At 46.1% G+C, this 16,460-nt stretch overlaps 1 protein-coding gene across 2 annotated transcripts in view; it reads left to right on the top strand.

Annotated features, from left to right (window-relative positions):
• Positions 1-16,034, top strand: part of rab8b (RAB8B, member RAS oncogene family) — a 92,011-nt gene extending 75,977 nt beyond the window's left edge. For both annotated transcript variants that reach the window (XM_033015043.1, XM_033015042.1), the window contains 4 exons: positions 2,326-2,415; positions 2,508-2,573; positions 9,332-9,382; positions 14,823-16,034. In XM_033015043.1, coding sequence (XP_032870934.1) covers positions 2,326-2,415; positions 2,508-2,573; positions 9,332-9,382; positions 14,823-14,915 — 300 coding nt within the window. In that variant the 3' untranslated portion in view covers positions 14,916-16,034. The remainder of the gene's footprint in view (positions 1-2,325; positions 2,416-2,507; positions 2,574-9,331; positions 9,383-14,822) is intronic.
• The last annotated feature ends 426 nt before the right edge of the window (positions 16,035-16,460 follow it).

The raw sequence follows: 16,460 nt of genomic DNA, 5'->3' as shown, positions 1-16,460 counted from the left end.
GTAACCCTTGCTTTCCCTCTCTCTCCATCCCTCCCTCTTTCTGTTCTCTGACCAGTCTTACTGTCTCTGACTACATTTTATCTCTGGTTGCTTTGTTGTTACCTTCTCCCAGCTAACAATGATCTATTCTACATTTTCCTTGATCTCCATTCCCTGTCCTGGTTTCGCATCTTACAGTTCCTTATCTATGTATCCCTCTCCCCTGGCGTCAGTCTAAAGAAGGGTCTCGACCCAAAACATCATCCATTCCTTCTCTCCAGAGATGCTGCCTGTCCTGCTGAGTTACTCCAGCATTTTGTGTCTGTCACCAGTTAGTAGTTGAATGCTCGGATATAATTTTATTTTTAGAGAAAGTAAATTCAGTCTTCAGTGTTTTAAACTGAGCAGAGACATTCATTCTGGGGTCACTCATTGCAATCTGCACAAAGTGGTTTTTACTGTTGTTTTCCTGTTCACATTGTGAATATCAGAGTTCAGTGGATCACAAAGAAGTATTTATACTATACATTGGCTAACATTTCTATTACCAACACTAAACAAAGGGACACATTCATGAAAAAGCTTTTTATTTGCTCGCTGTTCTTGCCCAGAGTTGGAGGGGAGATTCCAATTTAAATAACAATATGGATTAGAGTGTTGATTATGAATTTACATCATTGATTTTACTATTGGGAAGTTAATTGATTTAACGTGGAAAGTTTCATGAAATTACGTTGCAAATGCATTAAATTCTGCCACATTTACCACTAACAGACGAGAGGGAAGCAAGAGTGAGGGAAATAGAAAATTGATTGTTTTCTTGGGACCCCCGGAGGTGGAAGCGAGACTTAGTTTAGTTTAGAGATACAGTGCGGAAACAGGCCCGTCGGCCCACCGTGTCCGCGCCGACCAGCGATCCCCAAATATTAACACTTTCCCACACACACTAGGGACAATTTACAATTTTACCAAGCCAATTAGCCCCCAAAACTGCGCATCTTTGGAGTGCGGGTAGAAATCGGTGCTCCTGGAGATAACCTACAAGGAGAATGTACAAACTCCGTACAGTAGTCAGGATCGAACCCGTGTCTCTGGCGCTGTATGTATAGCCGCAACTCTACCGTTGCTCCACCCTATACTTGATAGCAGCTTATAAAATCATGAGAGGCATAGATACAGTAGCAAGTCAAGACAGTTTCCTCAGGGTGGAGATGTCAAAGACTAGAGGGCCTAGCTTTATGGTGAGAGGGGTAAGGTTCAAAGGAGATACACTTGGCAAGTTTATTACACAGTGAGTGGTGGGTGTCTGGGACATGTTGCCAGGGTTAGAGGCAGATGGGACATTTATAGGACTTTTAGTTAAGCACATGGAAATGCAGGGAATGCGATGATATGGATCATGTGCAGACAGATGAGATTAGTTTAAGTGCAGGAATTAGTTTATCTTGGCATCGTATTCGACACAGATACCGTGGGCCAAAAGGCCTGTTCCTGTGCTGTTGTTTTCTATGTCGGAAGGAACTGCAGATGCTGGTTTAAACCGAAGATAGATACAAAATGCTTGAGTAACTCAGTTGGACAGGCAGCATGGAGAGAAGGAATGGGTGATGTTTTGGGTTGAGACCCTTCTTCAGACTGATCGGTCTCAAGAAGTCCGAGGTGTCACCGACCGCATTTCACATGTTCTTGCTGTTTCATTGAAAATTGCCTTCTGCGGTCATTACTACGGTTTGTATCAGAGTGCTGCGACATTGCTGTAATTTCTACATGGTGAAACCAAAATGTATAAAAATGGCCTTTATTAAAATCTGACAATGTGCATTTTTAACCACATGTGATTTTTTTTTCTATTACAAATCTCAAATTGTGGAGTGCACAATTGACACGCACACACACACACACACACACACACACACACACACACACACACACACACACACACACACACACACACACACACACACACACACACACACACACACACACACACACACACACACACACACACACACACACACACACACACACACACACACACACACACACACACACACACACACACACACACACACACACACATAGCAATGCTTTCAAGTCATTGTATTCCGAGTTGGAAAGCTGAACATTGAGGTTGCTAAAATATATTCTTATCCAGGTATGAATCCCAAAAGGTGCACAAAAATGCTGGAGAAACTCAGCGGGTGCAGCAGCATCTATGGAGCGAAGGAAATAGGCAACGTTTCGGGCCGAAGCCCTTCTTCAGATCTTTTGAATCCCAAAAGGTCTGAAATGAATGCAGTTAAATTATTATTTGTTGGGACTGAATAAGTAATCTGTATTTTCCAGCATGCATCATCGGATGTGGAAAGGATGATCCTGGGAAACAAGTGTGACATGAATGAGAAAAGACAAGTGTCAAAAGAGCGAGGGGAGAAGGTAAGGCAACAAAAATGGTTCCTTTTTTTTAAGACTAATTGTTCAGGTGTATTTATCTTTTGGCTAATGCTTATTGTTACTTTTCCCACTAGTTAGCGATAGATTACGGGATTAAGTTCCTGGAAACCAGTGCAAAATCCAGCATAAACGTTGAAGAGGTAAGAAACCAGGAGAAATTTGTGCAAACTGATTTAATGTACAAATAAATGTATGTGTTTATTGTGTAGCCTGAACTTACCAACCACTGAGTGGGTACCATCTCCCCAGGATAGCAATGTCAAGTACTAGGGGTGGAGGAAGGAACTGCACATTTTGGTCTAAACCGAAGATAGACACAAAAAGCTGGAGAACTCATTGGGACAGATAGCATCTCTGGAGAAAAGGAATGGGTGACCCGAAACGTCACCCATTCCTTTGCTCCAGAGATTCTGCCTGACCCGCTGAGTTTTTTGTGTCTATCTTCAATTATTAGATAGCCAAGCTTTAATATCAGGGGGGCAAGATTAAAGGCGATGTTTAATTTAGCATCCCGTTTGGCACAGGCATCATGGGCAGAAGGGCCTGTTCCAGTGTTGCACTGTTTTATGTTCGAATTTATATTGAAAATGAATTTGTTACAAAAATTCTGAAATTAGAACAAATATTTGTCTGGGCCGGCAGCATCTGCAGGCGACGAAACAATGAGCAGTCCATGCTGATCTTTGATCAAATAACATTAGAGACAGTGAAGTTTGCAGAAAGGGGAGGAAGGGAAAGGACATCATAACCGATCAAATCTACTTGACCTTATCCACTGCCTCGAGGATATGAAGTGTTGGATGGTCCAGAACTTCCTCCAACTAAACAAGAGTAAGTCTGAGGTCATCCTTCGCGGCCCCTCGGACTCAATCAAATTGATAGCAGGCAGCCTTGGAAGCCTTACCCCATTACTCAAACCTCACGTCAAAAACCTTGGCGTGATATTTGACTCAGCATTGAAATTTGACAAACAAGTCAATGCCGTGGTAAAAGCTAGCTTCATCCAGCTTCGGACGATAGCTAAAATAAACCAATTCCTCCAGTTTGATGACCTTGAAAAGATCATCCACACATTTATTTCCTCCCGCCTCGATTACTGCAACTCCCTTTACACTGACATCAGCCAATCTTCCCTGTCCCGCCTGCAACTAGTCCAAAACGCCACAGCGAGACTCCCGACGGGCACCCGAAAAAGGGACCACATCACCCCGATCCTGGCCTCTCTCCACTGGCTCCCTGTGCGGTTCCGAATAAATTTCAAGATCCTTCTTTATGTTTACAAAGCCCTTAACGGGCTTGCCCCCACCCTGCATCAAAAGTCTGCTTACCCACCACACCACCTCCAGGTCCCGCAGATCGGCCGACTTAGGGTTACTGAACATCCCGCGGTCTAGGCATAAGCTCAGGGGCGACCGCGCCTTTGCAGTTGCAGTTCCTAGACTATGGAACAGCATCCCCCTTCCCATCAGAACTGCCCCCTCCATCGACTCCTTTAAGTCAAGACTTAAAACTCATCTTTACTCTCAAGCCTTTCTTGACGTCCTCTGAGGGAGGACTATATGTATGTATTTATGTAATCTATGAACGAATGTTGTATAACGTTAGTACCTGCACCAATGTAAAGCACTTTGGCCAATGAGAGTTGTTTTTTAAATGTGCTATAGAAATAAAAGTGACTTGACTTGACTTGATCGTGTCTGCGACAAGGTAGGAGAGAGTGAATGATGAAAGAAGAGGTGCAAGATGAGGTATAATTGAAGTGGCCCAATTTATTGAGTAGGGGGTGAACTTCTTTGAAATATGGGGCAGAGAAGTAAACAGCAGATGGATGTAATGGTTAATTTACTGAACTGGTTGCCTGAGGCAGCTGAACAATTCATATTCACTTGTGGAGTCTGGGACTGCAATGACTGCGGAAATTTGTGTTGCCGTGAAAACTTGTCGATTATTTCAACAATTTCTTTCGGGTGAAATCTGGCCCAATCTAGCCTATGTGTGATATTATGATTCCATTTCTTTAAACTCTAGTTCTGTATATACGACATGGGACAATGGTGGCATCGTGATTATGATACAGCATTGGGACCGTGACACACAAATATCTTTATTGGGGATAACATGCATGTAGCTATCTGTGACTAGCTGAGTTCCTCAAGCAGTTTGCTTTTGACTGTAGCTAGCAGTTGCTGCTTCATTCATGTATTTGAGGACAGATATCCTTCCTGAATCTGGTTTTGTCCTTGTGACTCAAGACCCACAGCAATACGCTTGACTGCTAACTGCGCTTGAAATAGCCCAGCAATCAGATTAATGGCTAGTCTTGCCAACAACGAGGGGGCACGGTGGTGCAGCGGTAGAGCTGCTGTCTTACGGCACCAGAGACCCGGGTTCAATCCTGACTACGGGCGCTGTCTGTACAGAGTTTGTACGTTCTCCCCATGACCTGTGTGGGTTTTCTCCGAGATCTTCGGTTTACTCCCACACTCCAAAGACGTACAGGTTTGTAGATTAATTGGCTTGGTATAAATGAAATTATCACTGTGTGTAGGATAGTGTTAATGCTCAGGGATCGCTGGTCGGTGCAGACTCGGTGGGCCGAAGGGCCTGTTCTGTATCTCTGTACCTCTGTATCTCTAAACTAAACTAAACATCCACCACTGTAAATTAATTTCTCAAAGATGATTTTAGTTCCTTGGTCAGCTGCCTTCTCTTGTTTATTTTCCCTAGCTCCGCTCTGCATAAACCCTTTGCTTTGTCGACCCTGTTCCCAGCTCATTTGGTTTTCTCATCGTCTTTTCTGTCTCGAAGCTTGTTTCAATTTGTACCATGCATGCATCAACTCCAATTAAATTAAATAGCCGATGAGATGAACATTTCTATATATGGTAACACTGATGCAGGTTATTTGGGTGTAATGGTGACATTATTGATTGATCGAAAGATACAGCATGGAAACAGGCCCCGCGGCCCACTGAGTCCACATTGACTATCGATCACCCGTTCACACTAATTCTACATTATCCCACATCCTACACATTAGGGACAATTAGAGATAAATTTGGGCACCATATCTGAGGAAGGATGTGCTGGCTGTGGAGAGGGTCCAGAGGAGGTTTAAAAGAATGATTCCAGGAATGAGTGGGTTAGCATCTGATGAGCGTTTGACAACACTGGGCCTGTACTCGCTGGAGTTTAGAAGGTTGAGGGGGGACCTCATTTAAACTTACAGAATAACGAAAGGCATAGATAGAGTGGATGTGGAGAGGATGTTTCCGCTGGTGGGAGAGTCTAGGATCACTGGTCATAACATCAGAATTAAAGGGCGCTCTTTTAGAAAGGAGGTGAGGAGGAACCTCTTTAGTCAGAGAACAGTTCATCTGTGGAACTCATTGCCACAGAGGAATGTGGAGGTCAAGTCAGTGGATATTTTTAAGGCAGAGATAGACAAATTCTTGATTAGGACGGGTGTCGTTATGGGGAGAAGGCAGGAAAATGGGATGAGGAGGCAGAAATCGGCCGTGATTGAATGGCGGAGTAGACTCGATGGGCCGAATGGCCTAATTCTACTCCTATAACTTGTGAACTTGCGACAGCACCTGAGGTTGGTGTTGAGCTAGGTTCTCCGGTGCTATGAGGCAGCTGTGTCACTGTGCCACCCAACATAAATTATATGCAGCACTAAATACACTAAAGAACATTAAAAAATATTTTTCTGCTACAATTTAAATGTCTATGTCTGCAAGTTTAGTTTCTATAACTGTCAGGTAGGAAATCTAATGTGGAACAGAGTAAGCAGTATTCATAATGAAAGATTGTTTAAGAAGGAGCTGCAGATGCTGGAAAATCGAAGGTAGACAAAAATGCTGGAGGAACTCAGAGGGTGAGGCAGCATCTATGGAGCAAAGGAAATAGGCAACGTTTCGGGCCGAAACCCTTGCAGGGTTTCGGCCCGAAACGTTGCCTATTTCCTTCGCTCCATAGATGCTGCCTCACCCGCTGAGTTCCTCCAGCATTTTTGTCTACCTTCATAATGAAAGATGATGGAATCACACTTCAGCTCTGGGTTCTGTACAAGTAACGTTTGCAACCTTTCGTTCGAAATATAGCTGTGTCTAGTGACCTCTGAAACCAAAATGACACACAAGCAAAATACGGTGGAAGTTGAAAATGTGAAATGGAAACAAAATGATGGCTGTACTTTGCAGATCAGCACACATTTGAAAAGACAGGAATTAGAAGGATGAGGGGTGATCCTATAGAAACATATCAAAATTATAAAAGGACTGGTCAAGCTAGATGCAGGAAAAATGTTCTCAATGTTGGGCGAGTCCAGAACCAGGGGCCACAGTCTTAGAATAAAGGGGAGGTCATTTAAGACTGAGGTGAGAAAAAACATTTTCACCCAGAGAGCTGTGAATTTATGGAATTCCCTTCCACAGGGGGCAGTGGATGGATTTAAGAGAGAGTTTGATAGAGCTCTAGGGGCTAGTGGAGTCAAGGGATATGGGGAGAAGGCAGGCACGGGTTATTGATAGGGGATGATCAGCCATGATCACAATGAATGTCGGTGCTGGCTCGAAGGGCCGAATGGCCTCCTCCTGTATCTATTTTCTATGTTTCTACAACACCTAGTGATTCAGGTCAATGGCCTTGCATAAGAATAACTGGGGAAAAGTTGACAAATAATAATAATAATATATTTTATTGTCATTGCACATCAGTGCAACGAGATTTGGTATGCAGCTTCCATCCGATGTAAAAAAAAAAAAGAATAAACTGTGCGATGTGACCATCCGAGGGAGGATGGGGGGCACTCAGCAGGGCCGGTTCAGAGCCGCTATAGCTCTGGGAATGAAGCTGTTCCTGAGCCTGGAGGTTTGGGCGTAGAAGGCCTTGTAACGTCTGCCGGAGGGAAGTAGTTCGAACAGTCCGTTACAAGGGTGTGAGGAGTATTTATGGATGCTGACGGCCTTCCTGAGGCACCATGTGTGGTAGATGGGTTGTAGCTGTGTCCCAATAAACTTCTGCGCTCTGTGGACGACGCGCTGAAGAGCTCTCCTCTCCGCCTCCGTGCAGCTGAGATACCACACAGAGATGCCATACGTTAATATGCTCTCTGTGGTGCAGCGGTAGAAGGTTGTCAGCAGCTGTTGGGGCAGACCAGTCTTTTCTAATGCCCTCAGGAAGAACAGTCGTTGCTGTGCCTTCTTGACCAGCGCAGCGATGTTGGTGGACCATGTGAGGTCCTCTGAAATGTGAGTGCCCAGAAACTTAAAGCTGGACACTCTCTCCACACTGTCCCCGTAGATGGAGATTGGGGCGTATTCTCCATTATGGGACCTCCTGAAGTCAATAATCAGCTCCTTGGTCTTGGAGGTGTTTAGTGACAAGTTGTTGCGTGCGCACCAGTCCGCCAGGTTTTGTACCTCTGCTCTGTATTTTGTTTCAGCACCGTTGGTGATCAGCCCAATCACTGTTGTGTCGTCTGCAAACTTCACGATGGTGTTGGTGTCGAATCCTATGAAATATGTGTAGGAAGGAAGTGCAGGTTTAATGTTTGCTGGTTTAAACTAAAGATATACACAAAGAGCTGGAGTAACTCAGTGGGTCAGGCAGGCAGCAACAATGTCCATCAACCTTCAATATTAGCTCTTGATTAGTACGGGTGTCCGTGGCTATGGGAAGAAGGCAGGAGAATGGAGTTGAGAGGGAAAGATAGATCAGCCATGATTGAATGGGGGGGAGTAGACTTGATGGACCGATGGCCTAATTCTCTTCCTATCACATGAGCATGTACACTTTTTCTGCATACTAGTGCTGTGTGACTTGATTTTTTTGTTTTCATTTAAAAAAATCAAGATTATTCTCATCTTTTTTTTCTTCAGAAATGCCAAACGTTTGGAATCTTTGAGTAAAAATGGTTGGGATTCTGAAAGGTGAAAGCGTTCAGTGTTTTCAGCTTCTTGCTTGCATCTAAAAGTGATTTCTCTAAATGACTGGCATGTTAGAGTCGAGTGTTCTTGTCACGCCATTTCAGGAAGCGCTGCTGTTGGGGGGAATAGTACACACATGAAGCTGACCACCGGTTAAACCTGTACATGATTGTGTGCTTGTGTGTAGCAAGTGCAGAGGTGGCATAGCAATCTTTGATCAGTCAGGAAGCTGTATATTTTTTGGAGGGGGTTTGATGCTAAATGTGCAGCTTTTAACCGTGACTCTGTACACTCTGGAGTTTAGAAGGATGAGAGGGTATCTCATTGAAACATATAAGATTGTTAAGGGCTTGGACACGCTAGAGGCAGGAAACATGTTCCCGATGTTGGGGGAGTCCAGAACCAGGGGCCACAGTTTAAGAATAAGGAGTAAGCCATTTAGAACGGAGACGAGGAAACACTTTTTCTCACAGAGAGTGGTGAGTCTGTGGAATTCTCTGGTGTAATCGTGGCATCGGTGTAATCGTGGCATCGGGTGAGCTGCCGCTGATGATCTAGAAGGGCATGCTGGCCGAGGTGGACACGCTGAACAGCCACACTTACGGAGCCCGCAGCCGGTCCCAATGTGGTTCCAGCTCCAGCCGTGCGCAGCTCTGGGAGCGAGTTAGGGTTAGGGGTAGGCATTTTCCTCTCAGTGGAAGATTCTCTGAGGGCGGTGGAGGCAGGTTCTCTGGATGCTTTCAAGAGAGAGCTAGATAGGGCTCTTAAAAATAGCGGAGTCAGGGGATATGGGGAGAAGGCAGGAACGGGGTACTGATTAGGGATGATCAGCCATGATCACATTGAATGGCGGTACTGGCTCGAAAGGCCAAATGGTCTACTCCTGCACCAATTGTCTATTGTCTATTGACTCCATTTCTGTAACCACAGCTACATATGACAGTCGCTTATTTCTTTTGTTGCAGGCATTTATCACACTTGCACGAGATATCATGACAAAGCTAAACAGGAAAATGGTACGTAAATGTTTCTGGGGCTGTAAGATGCTCTTGTCGAAATGTGGTGCTTGGACCTGTTTAAAAATGCTGAGAGGTGTTTCTTCCCACTGGGACTGCTGGACTGGGAGAGGCTGTGACTTCACTGCCGCTTAACGGCACCCTCCTTGTGTGCTTTACCCACTCTTCCTGACTCTGCTCACAAGGTCATAAGTGCTAGGAGCAGAATAAGGCCATTCGGCCCATCAAGTCTACTCCGCCATTCAATCAAGGCTGATCTAACTCTCCGTCCTAACCCCATTCTCCTGCCTTCTCCCCATAACCCTGACACCCATACTAATCAAGGATCTATCTATCTCTGCCGTAAAAATATCCTTTGACGGCCTCCACAGCCTTCTGTGGCGACAGGCTGTGGGCCGAGGTGCCAAAAGGGCTCTAGATTTTAACTTTCGTGACCCATGTCTGGTATCTACTTGAAATTTGGCACAGATTTAGATGAAACATCACTGATAAGTAATTCATAACTCGACAGTGTAAAAAGTTGCACACTAATTAATTAAGCTAATTAGAAAAAGTAACAGAGCCCTCGTGCTCAATATTATATAGCTGTAGGTACACAAAAAAGCTGGAGAAACTCAGCGGGTGCAGCAGCATCTATGGAGCGAAGGAAATAGGCAACGTTTCGGGCCCGAAACGTTGCCTATTTCCTTCGCTCCATAGATGCTGCTGCACCCGCTGAGTTTCTCCAGCTTTTTTGTGGACCGATTTTCCAGCATCTGCAGTTCCTTCTTAAACACAATATATAGCTGTATATGGGAACATTGAATACGGGACTGCCGCAGAGATTCTGGGTTTCACCGGCTCCTGAACCCGCCTAATTAATGGGTGAGGGCAGATCCTGTGCGTTCCCCCGTTTACTGAACCCCACTGACTGCCAGTGTGCAGAGTGGGGTTCACGGCCATAGTGGGACTGGGGCAGTGCCAGGCTGGGGGAAGGTTAAGGCATCTTCCACTGAGAGGAAAATGCCTAACCCTAACCCTAACTCGCCCCCTTCCAGAGCTGCCCACGGCTGGAGCTGGAACCACATTGGGACCGGCTGCGGGCTCCATAAGTGTGGCCGTTCAGCGCGTCCACCTCCGCCAGCATGCCTTTCTGGATCATCAGCAGCAGCCCACCCGACACCACGATTACACCGAATGTCAACATGGTGGGGAGCAGCACTACCCTGCACACTGCCCGGGCCCCGCCTTCAGCACCCCCATAGCGCCGGCTCCATCACGGAAGTCCTCAGAAGAAAAAAAAATACGCCTGCGGGCTGGATGTTTTCGGGTTAAGGGCAGGATCTGGCCCGTGGGCTGTAGGTTGACGACCCCTGCCCTAACCATAACCCTCTTCCACTGAGAGGAGAATGCCGAACCCTAACCCTGACCCTAATCCTAACCCTAGCGCTACATTTTTATATTGCATCTTTATTTCACAGTTCACAACATCATAACTTTACAAAGATAAATCAGTTGTAAAACAAAATAATCAGCAAGTGGTTGCATTCCCTTTCTTCCTTCGATACCTTGCTGTTGTTGTGCTGTAACAAGGAGGCAGCCATGATCCCAGTGTGATTGCTGCCTAGCTAGCATGAAACAAAGCGCGGGATTGGTCAATTGGCATCCGACTCAATGTCAAACGTGCTTTAATTGGACAGTTGCTACTCGGGAATTTGGAGGTTTTTCTCATATTTTAAAAATATGTTCAGGTTTTGTTCTTGACGAGTTTCAGGTATGATGTCTATAATATTTTTACACAATATGTTATAAATACAGGTAGATATGTGAACGAGAAAGCACCTCGGCCCATGGTCTACGATGAATTCCATAGATTCACCGCCCTCTGACTAAATAATTCCTCCTTGTCTCCTTCCTAAAGGAACGCCCTTTAATTCTGAGGCTATGACCTCTAGTTCCGGACTCCCCCACTAGTGGAAACATCCTCTCCACATCCACCCTGTCCAAGCCTTTCAGTATTCTGTACGCTTCAATGTGGTCCCACTGTCCCTCACTCGTCCAAACTCAGCAAGTACAGGCCCGATGCAGTCAAACGCTCATCGTACGTTAACCCACTCATTCCTGGGATCTTTCTCTGCTGTAACACTGCGGCATGAGTCTCTGTGGCCGCCTGACTCCAGTGCTGTGTGGCACCAAGGCACACAGCCGTGGCATTCTGCATTGTATAGAACAGGCTTCTACCTTTTTACTGTTATTGTGTCTTTACCAGAAAAGCTCAGGTCTAGTATGGGTGAAGCTTGAATGAACCCTTTGCATTATTTTTTGTGTGCAATGGGCAGGGTAGCCACGCACAGCTAATGCCATGTAACCGTCTTCAATAGTCTCACTCACATGTAGTGAGCTGCGAGGAATGTGCCTTCATACTAATCAGTGAGCCAGCACAGCAGGGTGTCAGGCTGGTAAATCTTACTCATGAGTTGGTATCATGCCAAGCTCTTAATAGAGAAGTGTTCTCAATGTTGATATCTTCAAGAGTCCGAGTCATACAGTCATACTATCCCAACATTTAAGAAACAGTTAGACAGGCACATGGATAGGACAGGTTTTGAGGGATATGGACCAAATGCGGGCAGGTGGGACTAGTGTAGCTGGGACATGGGCAAGTTGGCCGGTATGGGCAAGTTGGGTCGAAGGGCCTGTTTCCACACTGAATTACTATGACTCTTTATGGAAATAGGCCATTCGGCCCAACTTGCCGGTGCCGACCAAGAGGCCCCATCTGCAATAGTCTTACTTGTCCGCATTTGGTCCACGTCCCTCTAAATCTTTCCCATCCCTGTTCCTATCCAAATGTCTTTTAAATGTTCCTGCCTCAACGACCTCCTCTGGCTGCGCATTCTAAAAGCCACCACCCTCTGCGTGGAAAACGTTGCCCCTCGGGTTCCTAATACATTTTTCCCCTCTCATCTCTGATTCTTGACTGGGTAAAAGATTGTTCATCCACCCTATCCATACCTCTCATGATCTTATACACCTCTGTAAGATCACCCTTCATCCCTTGGTACTCCAGCCTGCCCATCCTATCCCCATAGCTCAGGGCATCAAGTCCTGGCAACATCCTTGTAAATCTTCCATCTACCACTTAAAATCCCTTCATACCATGAAGGTCAAGCCAGTGTAGGAAGCGGGAACCTGCTCTATATGTTGCTATCCTATTCCATCAAATTGCAAACACTGCACAGTGACTGCCTGTGACATAGCTGGCAAGTGGATGGTGACTTGGCTCACTGGTCTGTTCTGTTTTGAAAGATCAGTTTCTGTTTCTGTTTCCTAGCTTAGACTTTAGAGATACAGATGCAGCGCGGAACTAGGCCCATTGGCCCACCGAGTCCGCGCCGTCCAGTGATCTCCCCATACACTAACACTATCCTACACACTAGGGGCAGTTTTCCAATTTTGACTGAAGCCAATTCACCTGCAACCATGTACGTCTTGTGGGAGTACGGAGTGTGGGAGGAAACCGGAGCACCCAGGGAAAACTCACAGGGAGAACATACAAACTCTGTGCAAACAGCACCTGAAGTCAGGATCCAACCCGGGTCTCTGGCGCTGTAAGGCAGCAACTCTACCGCTGCACCACCATGCTGCCCTTCAAAGTTATTCAACTCTGGTTTAAATTAGGCTGGCAATGCTAAAGACTGCCATTTACAAATAACCTGTGCATGCTAGAGAAAACAATGTGGGCAAAGCTTTGTTGAAATTGTGCTTCATCAGAAATCCTTTAATTAAACTTAAACGCTGCAGTAATCCAGCTTGTACTAAGTAGATGTTGTGCTTCCTGGATCCCCAGTCTTTCCAAACCAAAGGATTGTCTGATGTTTAAATGGTTGCTTGTGGATTTGCTAAGAGGGGGGAGAGGCCACTGCTCGGTGCTTGGTAAACTATTTGAGAACTTTTCAGGAAACTCTCTGTAATGGACCATTTGTGATTCTCAAAATCATTTGTTTAGAGTCATAGAGTGAAACAGCGTAGAAACAGGCCCTTTGGTCCAATTTGCCCACACTGACCAACATGTTCCAGCTACTCTAGTCCTATCTAGTGGCCGATTAGGAAAAGGGGAGATGCAACGAGACCTGGGTGTCATGGTACACCAGTCATTGAAAGTAGGCATGCAGGTGCAGCAGGCAGTGAAGAAAGCGAATGGTATGTTAGCATTCATAGCAAAAGGATTTGAGTATAGGAGCAGGGAGGTTCTACTGCAGTTGTACAGGGTCTCGGTGAGACCACACTTGGCGTATTGTGTACACTTTTGGTCTCCTAATCTGAGGAAAGACAATCTTGCCATAGAGGGAGTACAGAAAGGGTTCACCAGACTGATTCCTGGGATGTCAGGACTTTCATATGAAGAAAGACTGGATAGACTCGCCTTGTACTCGCTAGAATTTAGAAGATTGAGGGGGGATCTTATAGAAACTTACAAAATTCTTAAGGGGTTGGACAGGCTAGATGCAGGAAGATTGTTCCCGATGTTGGGGAAGTCCAGAACAAGGGGTCACAGTTTAAGGATAAGGGGGAAATCTTTTAGGACCGAGATGAGGAAAACCTTTTTCACACAGAGAGTGGTGAATCTCTGGAATTCTCTCCCGCAGAAGGTAGTTGAGGCCAGTTCATTGGCTATATTTAAGAGGGAGTTAGATGTGGCCCTTGTGGCTAAAGGGATCATGGGGTATGGAGAGAAGGCAGGTACAGGATACTGAGTTGGATGATCAGCCATGATCATATTGAATGGCTCGAAGGGCCGAATGGCCTACTCCTGCGCCTATTTTCTATGTTTCTATCTGCCTGCGTTTGGCCTATATCCCTCCAAACCTGTCCTATCCATGTATCTAGGTGTTTCTTACAAGTTGGGGTAGTCCCTGCCTCAATTACCTTCTCTGGCAGCTTGTTCCATACACCCACCACCCGATGTGTGAAAAAGTTACCCCTCAGATTCCTATTAAATCTTTTCCCCTTCACTTTAAACCTATGTCCTCTGATCCTTGATTCCCCTACTCTGGGCAAGAGATTCTGTGCATCTACCCGATCTATTCCTCTCGTGATTTTATACACCTCTATAAGATCACCCCTCATCATCCTGTGCTCCAAGGAATAGAGACCCAGCCTACTCAACCTATTCTGTACGTGGAACTCAGACCCTCTAGTCCTGGCAACATCCTTGTTTCATTTTCTTCAATTGCCCATCCCTTCCACCCTGCTTTGTTGGTCTGTTGGCTTTGGTAAGTTATAACATGGTCGCTGGTGTGTGGGGTAGTGTTAGTGTACGGTGTGATCGCTGGTTGGCCGCGGACCTGGTGGGCAGAAGAGCATGTTTCCGCGCTGTATCTTTAAAGTCTTAAAATCTTATGAATGCTGTTTACCAGTCTGTCTTTAGACATTTGTAACAATACATTTCTGTTTCTAGAATGAAAACAGCCCTCCAGGAGGTGGTCAAGTGAAAATCACCGCCAAGAACCAGTCAAAGAAAAGCAGCTTCTTCCGCTGTACGCTGCTTTGATGGACTTACAATGACAGACTGCAGCATCCTTAGGGCAACCTTCTTTGCTTTCCCGAAAGCACATTGTTGATCAGCCTCTGAAAATAATTCCACCTGCTGCTGCTGCTGCCGAGAGCTCGCTGTTTGCAGATAGCCTGTTGGTCTTCCCCGAGTGAGGTGGGCAGATACACAAGTGCCATCCCTAGCCCACCCCCTCACTTCGCTCTTCCCATCTTCCCCCTCCCCCCACCCCCAAACCCACCCAAGCCCAGTTGGCTCATGTTGACAATTGTGACAGAAAATGGAGGAATTGGAGATGCAGGACTATGCGGTGTGGACTTGTTGAATCTGGACTGCCTACTGTAGAACCATTGTCAGTGTTGGGAACCATCCATACAGTATCAATACAGCCAAAATCACCTTTGATGCCAACAAACTCCTTGCAACTTGTGTTTGTGTTCCCATTCCCAAATGCTTTAGCCTTCTATCTCTTGTCCTTCTCTCCGCTCTCCTCTTTAAAGCAACTACATCTGGATCTCATTTTTTTCCTGTTTCAATTTAGCCATGCAGATTGGCCTAGCCAGGTTAACGTGAATGTTGAAAGCTATGGCCCTGGACAGGTTGAACTTCTCTGAATGCCCGTTTTGTTTGGCCGCATGCCCTGAACTAAAAGCTACGAAGATGACTTGTATCTCGATGTTTGACCAGTGAACCTTTCTTGCGATGGGTTGCATCGGCCAGCCTGGAATTGGGGCGTGAGTTAGATGTGGATTGTTTGTAGCACTGGGACTTGTTGACGTTGTGTTAAGATGGAAAAATCTGATGTGGACCCTGTTGTTTGCCGGTGACATTTGCCTCTCCCTTTAACTGAAAGCATCTGTGTGAGAGCATGTGGAGCTGAGGCACTATATGCTTAGCTGTGATGGATCAAGGGCCACTCAATACCCACGGGCCATGTGCCAGCAAGGAATTAGCTCCTTGAGAGGCAGAGTGATGAAACAGCTGGTGATAGAGAACGTGGGCAAAGCGCTCAGAATAGGCGACTGGATTGTAAAGGGTGCGGGTAGACGGAGGAGGATGTGTGGCACGGTGGCACAGCGGTAGAGTTGCTGCCTCACAGCGCCAGAGACCCGGGTTTGATCCTGACTACGGCTACTGTCTGCGTGGGTTTTCTCCGGGATCTCCGGTTTCCTCCCACACTCCAAAGGCATGTAGGTTGATTGGCTTGGTATAATTGTAAATTGTTCCTAGTGTGTGTCGGATAGTGTAAGTGTGCGGGCATCGTTGGTTGGCGCGGTCTTGGTGGGCCGAATGGCCTGTTTCCGTGCTGTATCTCTCTACTAAACTAAAGGGTGCCCATTATTTGGAAGCTGGCAAGATACGTGCAAGGGATGAGTGGCCAGGTGTGGGTGTTGATTGAATGGAAGCTGTCTCTGGTATTTCCTGACTCTGCCCTGCTCCCTATTCCAAGCCCCACTTGAGAACCAGTACCTTCCCAGGTGATGCCAACTAACCACGGACACCTTTCCCCCTGCGTACTGTTGAGCCCCCACCCTCTCACTGATG

Source organism: Amblyraja radiata, chromosome X, assembly GCF_010909765.2.
Source record: "Amblyraja radiata isolate CabotCenter1 chromosome X, sAmbRad1.1.pri, whole genome shotgun sequence".
NCBI classification, from domain to species: domain Eukaryota; kingdom Metazoa; phylum Chordata; class Chondrichthyes; order Rajiformes; family Rajidae; genus Amblyraja; species Amblyraja radiata.
The sequence above is the reverse complement of the archived record's forward strand: the minus strand, read 5'-3'. Positions and strand labels throughout refer to the sequence as shown.